The following is a 10,333-nucleotide window of genomic DNA, read 5'->3' on the forward strand; positions in this document are numbered from 1 at the left end:
TAATCAGAATTAAAAAAAATAGTGATGTCACAGTGAACTGTCCATGCCTGTGGTACACTTCTACATCACGCCAACAAGATGAGAATTAAAACCACTAGAGTTTATCAAAACAAGATTCTTTTTTTTTTATTCCAACTGAGGTTGTGTTGAGCCAAGACCAGCAACAGTGCATTACTACTGAAGCACAAAAACAGCTGTATCATAAACTGTACCCTGGTGACACTTCCCCAATCAACATAACAAGATGGTATGAAATAAAATTAATACATTTCTCTCTTTTCTCTGTAACTCATGAACAACATTATGGAGGAAGAGGAGAACAAAGATACACTCTCAGTGCAAGGACAACTCTATTAGGATGCAGAAAGCTTAATCCATCTGTGTATCTGAATATTTCCATCCTGACTTGAACATGGTTTAATCCTGAATACTTTCTTATCTGACAGCAAACGCTCTGTCCCCTTTAGTTTTCAGTCGAGACTCTGGAACAGACAACAGACCTCTGCCCGAGGATCTCAAGGTACGTGCTGGTGCGTATGGGACTAAAAGTTCAGAAATATAACAAGGCGAGAGGCCATGAAGAGCTTTATAAGTGATCAATAGAATTTTAAAGTCAATTCTAAAACGTACTGGGAGCCAGTGTAATGAAGCTAAAATAGGGGTGATGTGGTCATATGTGGTCAAGGAGTGGACTGAGACTGGAGTCAGTGCATCAAGAGTCACTACGCACAGACATGTCCAGGAAATTAGCTACAAGTGTCACTCTACTAGTGTCAAACCACTCCTGAACCAGAGACAACAAAAATGAACTTTTCCATGATATTCTAATTTTCTGAGATCCACCTGTAGACTATACACAGTATACCCTACAAAGCGTAAAAAATAGTCAGTTCACTATGTACTGTGTAGACTATATCCAGCATCTTGGAGACATAAAATTCCTTTAGGATGAATAAAGTTACATCTTATTAGACTAATGTTGCATATTAAAGTAATAAAAGCAGGGCCTCTTTTAATACCACTTTCTTCCAAATGTTTTTTTCTTTTCTGGTGAAACAAAGTAAAAGACCGACCAAGATGATAGACAGGATGTTATGTAGCTGGGCCAGTGTTAAAACCAGCGGTGGGAAAAATAATAAATAATAGCGCTGACGATGAAGAGTTTTGTTTTTGTGTTTTTTATCATATACATCTCTGTTACTACTGCTGGAACTAAAGACCTGTCGATCTGACAAATACCTCCCAACTGTTCTCTCATCTTTACTGTTTAAAGTCTTACTCATTAAAAAAAATTCTCTCCAAAGAGTACAAAATTCATCTGTGTGTTTAATTTAATTTTGCTCAGTAGAACCCGCTTGACGATGCAAATGTTGGTCATGTGGGAAAACTGCTGTCCAGTTTTTGTAAATTATTTTGTAATTTCTTAAGAGGCAAAAAAACATTTTACATTTACAATTCCTTTACATAAACTGCCTTGACAAGGTGCTCTAATGTTGAAGCTGCTTAGTGTTGTACTTTTACAGGTAGGGCCGACCAGCTAATGGAATTAAAACATTACATAACATTAATCTTCAAAAAGAATATCTAAATCAGTACCTTAATACTTTCCGTGTCTAATACTCTGAGCTTACTGTATGTGTGGCTCATTTTTGATCAGGCACTCTATGGACGCAAAATAGATGCGACACAGGACCCATTTTAACTCACGTGTAGGCCCACTGTGTGTACATGACTGAAGTGAAGCAGTTTGTAAAATCAATACACGTTTGTAGATTTAAATATATTTGATCGATAAACCGTACTTTTTCCTGCAGAATGAGTTGCCAGATTACTTGTGTCGGGTGGGTGGCGAGAGGCCTTGCCAAGGAAACCCCGGACAAAGTAAGTAACATGTCGGGCTAGCTAACGTTAGCCGATCGGCGGCTAATCTGTCAACATGGCAGGTACACCGTGCTTCTATACTGATTTAAAATGACCGAAGTTCTCTGGCTTTTGGTTGTAATTTACACTTCTAGGTGGCTTTACAGATAACGTTTTCTCTTCAGACTGTCAACACAAAAACTGTCGTAATAATAACGTGTAGTAGTCGTGTTAGATTACTGATCGTGTTAGTAAAACTGTTAGTTAACTTACAACTGATGTAGCTAAATGTCAGGTTTTTAAATACTTTTTTGAAGAGCTTAGCATTAGGATAATTGTCTATTTTCATATAGCCTTATTGTAAGTACTCTAAATTAATAGGGACTAGGGAGTCTAGAACAGTTTGATTAAAGACATATGCTAAATTGCTTAATTTATGGACTAACTAGGTGGCTTTTAAATCCTACTGTCAATCTCTTTCATGCTAGTGCTTTGTTAAAATCAGCTGCACTGGAAAGGTCAAGAGTTAATTCTAAAAACAGTTCACCTTAATGGTACCACCCGCAGGTTAGCCTTTCCTAAAACAATGAAGTCACATTTTTCTTTTACTTAATTTATCTAATACTTAAGTGTGTTTTTGTGCATTTAGATATTTGACCAAAATTGCCAAGAAAAAAGACCTAAAATTCACTGAGTTGATCAGCTTGTTTCAGCTGCTTCTTTTTATTCCATTTCAGGTTGAGTTGAGCCAAGAGGAGCTTCAGCGCATCATTGCAGAAGCAAAGCAGGAGCTGGGGTATGTTGGAATTGAGCACATGTTGCTGCCTCTGTTTTATCTCTTGGCATTGTTAAAGGTTCAAATGCCACAGGTGGGGCTGAACAATTAATCAAAATCGCAATCTGGCCTACTGCAATTTTCAAATCGCAGGATGTACAATAGTTGTTAAAGGCGAAATGTGTCAAAATACAATTTTTTAAAAATGAAATGTTGTCGTGCTGCAGAGATTTCCTGGACCTACAAATCATATTCTACACCCTTAAGAAAACATATTGCTTGGTACAGATCCTTGCTACAATATCGGTCGAAATCGCAATTAAATATTTTTTCTAAATTGTTCAGCCCTAGTTTTATGTGAGCATTGCCAGTCAGTGGAAATATTCCTGATATACCCTGAACAGCCAAATAGCTGAAGTCATGTTTCTTTGTTTTTTTGTTTTTGATCTACTCTGCTGAATCAGGGACCTAGCAGCTGAGGAGGAAGAAGAAGAGGAGGAGGATGAAGGGATTTCTTGTGAGCAGACTCCCAACAGTAATACAGAGGCCGTTGCTGCAGTTCCAAAGGATGAGAATGAAGAAGAAAAGGAGGAAGACGACGAGCTGGCAGAGTACGGCTTGGATAAATATGATGAAGAGGATATAGGTGAGGGCTGGGGGTGTTTATGTACAGCTTGTGTATTCTTTGGTGTGGAGAGTAAGTCATTTTTGTTGTGCCTGTTTAAACGTAGCTGAGAGTGTTGCTCAGACTGACCCTGTGTCTGCTGTTTGTCTGTCTTCAATTTAGTGACCACTAGTCTTGGTGACAGTCTGGCCGGGCTGACAGTGTTCAGCTCTAATGAGGAGGATCCTTATATCACCCTCAAAGACACTGTGAGTGCCCTCAATGGTTTCATTCATACAGATTCAGTATAGTCCCATTTCAAGTAGCACCTAAAGCCTGACACCGCCTAGGAACGTATAGCTGTGAAAATTCAGAAAAAGTATAAATTTGTATTGTAATCCAACCTGTGGGAAAAAACATAGATGAAGACATTTTATCGCTCATCTTAGGTTTACTTTTAGATTTGTTCTTTCCTCTAGGACCAGTACGAGCGGGAAGACTTCCAAATCAAGCCCAGTGACAACCTCATCCTAACAGGCCGGGCAGAGAAAGATTGCTGCAATCTGGAGGTCCATGGTAAATATATTCATATGTGACATGACGCGATGACACTGATATTCTGAAGACACAGGAAAATATCTCCCTTTGTTTGGATACTGTTGTAATAAAAATGTAAGCTAAATGCCCAACATATCTTAATGTAATTCAAGGAAATTCAGATCTATTGACTTTGACTCCCCTCCTCTAACATTTCTCACCTATCTTTAAATATATCTCTTGCTTTACAGTTTATAACTCTGAGGAGGACTCTCTGTATGTTCATCATGATATTTTGCTGCCAGCTTACCCACTGTGTGTGGAGTGGCTAAACTTCGACCCCAGCCCCGGAGAAGGGCAAGGTAAGAAAATTCAGTTTTATTGAAATTTGTGCCTAGCTCTGACAAACCTTTACAAATTCCCAGGCGCCCGTTCGCTCACCTGGTTGAGTGGTATAAGACTGAGTCCATACCTCAGCAGCCCAAGTCCAGCCCAGCACACACAAGAAATTATCTTTAAAGAGGTGGTATTATGCTAATTTTCAGGTTCAAAATCCTATTTAGGGGTTGTACCAGAACAGGTTTACATGGTTTCATTGTCAAAAAACACCAAATATTTTTCATACTGCACATTTCCGCACCTCCTCTTTTCACCCTGTGTTGAAGGCTTTGTTTTAGCTATGGAGTGATACATCTTGTCTCTAAATGATCTTTGTTGGGAGTTGCACATGTGTAGTTCCTAGTTAAGGACTATTAGCCAATCAGAAGCAGAGAAGGGTGGGCCAGTGAGGTAAACCGCTTCGGTTTAGCTGTATATGTTGCCAACCAGTTTGGCAACATAGACTGGAGCAAGAGTTTCAGAGTGGTGAGTTATTAATGTGTAACAAATGTATCTTTCATCCATAAAGTTTTAACTGAGCTCCGTCTCTACATCACAGTAACAACTTTATGTCCATTGACTTCCTGGAGGTTAGCTAGTGTTTGGAAGGGAGAGGAGAGGTGTGTGCTGCAGCTCACTGTTTTTCCTCTGGTGTTTTCCCTTTCATCCCTGTGACATCACAGGGATGAAGGGGAAGCGGCTGGACTACAAACGAGCTGTTTCAAGCAGTTCACAGCAGTGCTTTCTGTGGGAGATGGGCTGGACTTTGGGCTTTTTCTCTTTGCAAACCTATTGCATGCACAAAAAAGGAATATAACTCAATAAAGGAGAGGGAAAAAGCCAAAAAGCATAATAACACCTCTTTAAAACATAAGAAAATGCCGCTCATTTCCAAACCAGGCCTCGAGGCGTGTTGACTTCTGTGATTCCACATTGCAGTTAAGCCTGACTTTCACTTTACAGTAGCTTTATCCTGTACTTACCTGACCCTGCTCTGCTCTTGGTGTCTTTACTACAGTTAACTATGCCGCTGTGGGCAACATGACTCCTCAGATAGATGTGTGGGACCTGGATGTGGTGGACTGTTTAGAGCCAGCTTTCTCCTTGGGGAGCAAAAAAGCATCCAAGAAGAAAAAAAAGAGCAAGAAGGTACAACTCTGTTCCTACACGGTCTTATACAAGCATCTGTATGGTGAGAGTGAGGGTTTGTTTACCTGATAACTGATTGATGATTTTTTATTTAGTTTTGACACCAGTGATAGTCGTGTTTATCCTGCTTCCCTGCATTATTATGTATTGCTTTGTTAGATATCATTAACACAATAACCCTGCCTGTTCTTGTTGATGGCAGAGGGCAGCAGCAGAGCCCGTTGACGGACACACGGACGCAGTGCTGGATTTATCCTGGAACAAACTGGTCAGGTCAGTATTCTGAGGCGCTGGTCCATTCACTGATAAAATTTCAATATAGTACTAGAAAAGGGTAATCAGATGTACATAGTTATATAGAATTTTCAAAATAAATCTGTTGTTCTGAGATTTTATACATGTTATGTTTATGTACAGTTGCTGTGTATGTGTACACTTGCGCAACTTCAATTCATTCTTCTACTGTAAAACAAATCCACCATCTCTTGCTTAGAAATGTGTTGGCCAGCGGATCAGCGGATGACACCGTTATCTTGTGGGATCTTACTCAAGGCAAACCAGCCACAACTCTGCGCAAGCAGACAGATAAGGTATTTAATGAGGGGGAAAAAAGAATTGTGTATATTTGGTATTACATCCTTAGAGTTTGCAGGCTTTGGTTTATAGAAAACTGTTTTTGTCCTTCAGGTTCAGACGTTATCATTCCACCCGTTTGAGGCACAGACTCTGATATCAGGATCATATGACAAGTAAGTGTAATCTAATATTGCTACTGGATTATAGAATGAAGTGAAAGGAGTTATACATTCACAGTGAGCTGAAAGCTAACATTTTCTCTCTTCAGGACAACCGTTCTGTATGACTGCCGCAGCCCAGACAACAGCTACCGGACCTGGAGGTTTAGTGGTCAAGTGGAGCGTCTGGTCTGGAACCACTTTTCACCATGCAACTTCCTGGTAGGTGCTCAAATTCTTCTGCTCCTCTTTAATGGAAATAATCGATGGACAACATTTGCAGGAAACAGTGATTAGTAGTCTTACACTCTGTACTGGATAAGAATACTGTTCTCAGTTTTTTCTGTCAACTCCATATTGCTTTTTTAATATTGCAGGGATGTCTGACATGTTTACTGGGTATATTTATTTTCATAACGCTTGAATGAGATTCCACCGAGACACAGAGTCTCTCAACAAGTGACTGTTAAAAATACAAAACAATGGTGATGCCTTCAACCAGCGTGTCTCTAAACCCAAATCAGGGGCAGAATTGGCAATGTCCCTCTAATCTCTGTCTTAATATGATCTGTCAGTAACCTCATCTTTATTATGCTACCTCCCAGTCTTGCAGTGATGAGTCAGTCTGTGGCTGATGTCCCTTAAGAACTTGAACAACATGATGACTTACGCAATCATTAGTGGTTTAGGCAAGTAAACAAGCATATTTGTCTCAGAGTGACACTTCCACTTTTGTCAGCAGCAAATGATCTTTTCTTTGGACCACAGCAGAGATCCAGTGCTCAGACTTCAGATGCTAAAGCACAACCGCACTGAAAGGCCTCCCACTGTTCAAATTCCTTTTAAAACTTGTGGTAAATAATAATTAGAAATAAATCTGGTGTGTTTTGCTAGATGATCACTGCACAGTAAACGTTGTTTATTCCTCTTCTGCTACTTCTTTCACAAGCTCGGTGGGTTACCTCAGGGTTCTGGTTGTGTTTCAGGCCAGCACAGAGGATGGATTTGTCTACTGTCTGGACGCACGCTCGGATAAACCCGTTTTCACACTGAGGGCTCACGATCAGGAAGTGTCAGGTAGGCGGAAGTGTGCCTAAAAGTGTTTGCTTTGTTCTAAATTTCCATTATTGGTACAGTATGTTTATCATTTCAACAGGCACAAATGATTTGTCACTTGTCTCCTCTGTGTGATGAGTCACGTAGGCAGTGATGACAGCATGGGTTTACAGGGTTTTTCCTGGCTCAAAATGAGGCGGAGGTGGTACCATCCTGATCATGTGCACACATGTGCGTACTTAAACTGGCTCAGACAAACACTTTTTACAAGCAACATACTTTAAGAGTTCTATATATGATTGAAGGAAACGATTATCATGTTAAAGGACATTTTATTACAAAATAAAGACACCCTGTTTAACATGAAATCAAATGCAGCAGAAAAGCTAATATGTAAATTTACACAGCTAACAAGCAGAAGGTTGATTAAAATCAATCAGCTTTTGTAATCATTTATAGGTCAGGCTCCTCTTGCAGTATAGCTGATGTGAATTCCTGGATATTTAATGTTCATCTGCGGTTTTCTGTAGTGGTCCCATGCTAAGCTCTGCTTGAGACTGAGAACATGACCAACACATACTGAATATCTTGTAAAACAATTGGATTTTGCTGGCAAAATATTATTTACACAAATGCAAATCTCCCACTGTTTTGAAAGCATTTAAAAATGAATAAAAGACCATGTATTTCAAGTAACCCCCTCTCATACTTTTACAAGACAGCCCATCACTTTTTCTTTGATATTTTGTTTATTTTAATTCCTAATTTGAAGTATTTGCTTTTCTCAGTATATGTGACAATCAAGTTCTTAGACCTAGGTATATAATGAACGAATATCATGTTCTACAGGTTTGAACTTTTGTATTCTATAAAGTGGGGGGAAAAGGTGATTGTCCTTCCATTTCAGCAGTATAAACAAATGCACACTGGCTTTGTAGAACAGGGCCATGTTTCAGAAAGCAGGTTTAACAAACTTTAGAGTTCAACCCTGAGCTCTGAGTTGATTGAGCCTGAGATGTGAAATTTGTGGTTCCAGAAAGCTGATCAGAATTAGTTCAGTCAACTGTGAGTATGTTGAGCCTGATGGAAGCGCATGCATGGAGATAAAAAAAAATAAAAAAATAAAAAAAGCCATCATCAATGGAGCTCCGATACTACGATTCACCATGGCAACGCGTAAATAAAGGCAGAGCAATTTAATCCAATTTAATTGGGTGGAGCTAGAAATATGAATGCTTGCCAAGGCGGACCATGATAGGGTATTTATGTTGTAACGCAGGAGTGGAGGAAGGAATCAACATGTTAACAATGTTGCATTTTATACAGCGTTGCTCATTCATAATTTACCACACTGAAATTTCCCTAATGAATGATAAAGTGCTGGAATTCTCTATAGCCCATTACATTTATTTTAAATAGGCTATATTTATTCAGCTGTAACCCAATGGAACAAAATGCAGGTGGCAAAAACTGAAGATGAAAATATTAAATTGAACAGATCAGATAGAGTTTAGGCTCATGGACCTGTGATTGTGAAGTCACAGTCCAACCCAGTAGGTGGGCCTTTAAATTTTTTGTTTGCAGTGGAAAATGTGTCTATAGGTTCAAACTGACTGTAAAGGTTAAGTTATCTATTTTACATTAATAAAATCTTGCTCATTTCGTATTTAATGAAATTATGTCAAAACACGTTCCATCAGCAGCTAATAATGAGAAACTCACTTTTAAACTACATTATTTTGTTTCAGCTGCAACACATTCATCCTCACTCAAATATATTCACATCATCTCCAACATGATAACTACATAGGGATGCTACTATAAGGATGTTCCAATCAGTGCGACTACAATATGAAAGATTAGCCTATAGATTTTATTCTGTGCTGAGGATAAATCCACAATGTCCGGAGATAACTCTTTCCAGGCATTGATGACAGATTGATCATAAAAGCGGTCACGTTCAAGATCATGTTTGGGTAAAAAAACTAATCGCTTATCTAACGGGGATTTTGTTGTTTCTAAAGACGTAAATGCGTTCAGATATGTGTTTTGCAGGAGGGGAGGAGTCAGAGAGAAACTCAGCGTTTGTTGAACCTAACCTCCTCCCGAGGAGTTTAGGTTCACAGCGCTGGGTGCATGTTGGTATGGCTGCTTATGGAAGGTTGTAAGATGTGTGAGAGTCTGTCTTTAGGTGTTTTAACTCTGTGAAGGGTGAACCTTCTCTCACACAGTGCATAGTGGGATCCCATGAATGAACGTTAAAAAAAAAAGAAAAAAAGGATTAATTGTTGGTGAAATCTTGAATCCACCACCAACATTTTGATGGACAACTAACCTCCCTGCCATTGTGCCATAAATGTTTTGGTTATAGGTCTACTTCTTGGTGGATTTCACATCTCAACTTCTCTCATTTCTGCAGGTTTGGACCTTAGCAGCCAGATTAAAGGGTGCCTGGTCACCTCGTCAGCTGACAAACATGTTAAGATTTGGGACATTTTGGGCAACAAACCCAACCTGGTGCACTCACGGGATATGAAAATGGTAAGAACTCGCATGTACAGTATATTAGAGGTCAGATTCTTTCACCCCTTACAGTGAAGTCTGCTGTAGTACATTGCCGTGTAAAACATGTTTGTGGATGTTAACGGAACTGTAACAGCTTACTTTGTAACCTCCCAACAGGGTGTGCTGTTCTGTGCTTCATGCTGCCCCGACATGCCCTTCGTCTATGCCTTTGGTGGACAGAAGGATGGCTTGCGGGTTTGGGATATAAGTGATGTTGCAGCAGGTATAGTTTACATCAAAGTGTTCCTTTCTTTCCTTTGTTTTTTATATCACAATAATTTGTCACTTTATTCTTAAAAACATGTTTATTCCAATTTAACTCGTTGATTTTAATCCGTCAAATGTATTTCATGTTCATTGTTATTAATGAAGTCGGCTGTTAAATAAATAAAGCTCTCATGTTACCGTGATTGTTTGTTTGCTTTTAGTGGCTGAGGTGTTTGGCGGTCGGGAGCGCCTGGTGGTGAACACAGGATCACAGGCATCCAGCACAGCAGCCACAGATGAGATGGAAGTCTCCCAGTGACTCTACGGATGCAGCCTGTAAACATGAATAAACTGAGCATCCCTGGAAACATATCAAGCTGCTCCGCACATCGTGTTCCTCATAGTGCGGCGCTTAGTTTCATGGGAAAAGGATTGGGGGGGGGGGGGGGGGGAGCTGCATTCATGAAG

The 10,333-nt window shown here is 39.7% G+C and overlaps 1 protein-coding gene across 2 annotated transcripts; it reads left to right on the forward strand.

The window, feature by feature from the left end:
- Positions 1-1,670: 1,670 nt before the first annotated feature.
- On the forward strand, positions 1,671-10,237 carry pwp1 (PWP1 homolog, endonuclein). 2 transcript variants are annotated; one of them, XM_046072728.1, is made up of 16 exons: positions 1,671-1,720; positions 1,815-1,881; positions 2,598-2,656; positions 3,100-3,281; positions 3,423-3,508; positions 3,719-3,815; positions 4,028-4,138; positions 5,173-5,303; positions 5,506-5,576; positions 5,797-5,893; positions 5,991-6,052; positions 6,148-6,259; positions 7,024-7,114; positions 9,513-9,634; positions 9,776-9,881; positions 10,087-10,237. In XM_046072728.1, the coding sequence occupies exons 1-16, from the start codon at positions 1,680-1,682 to the stop codon at positions 10,182-10,184; spliced, it is 1,533 nt and encodes a 510-aa protein (XP_045928684.1). In that variant the 5' UTR covers positions 1,671-1,679; the 3' UTR covers positions 10,185-10,237. The 2 variants fall into 2 exon arrangements, with proteins under 2 accessions (XP_045928684.1, XP_045928685.1); XM_046072729.1 differs by having other exon boundaries at positions 1,691-1,709.
- Positions 10,238-10,333: the final 96 nt, after the last annotated feature.

Source organism: Micropterus dolomieu, linkage group LG16 (genome assembly GCF_021292245.1).
Source record: "Micropterus dolomieu isolate WLL.071019.BEF.003 ecotype Adirondacks linkage group LG16, ASM2129224v1, whole genome shotgun sequence".
In the NCBI taxonomy this organism is placed as follows: domain Eukaryota; kingdom Metazoa; phylum Chordata; class Actinopteri; order Centrarchiformes; family Centrarchidae; genus Micropterus; species Micropterus dolomieu.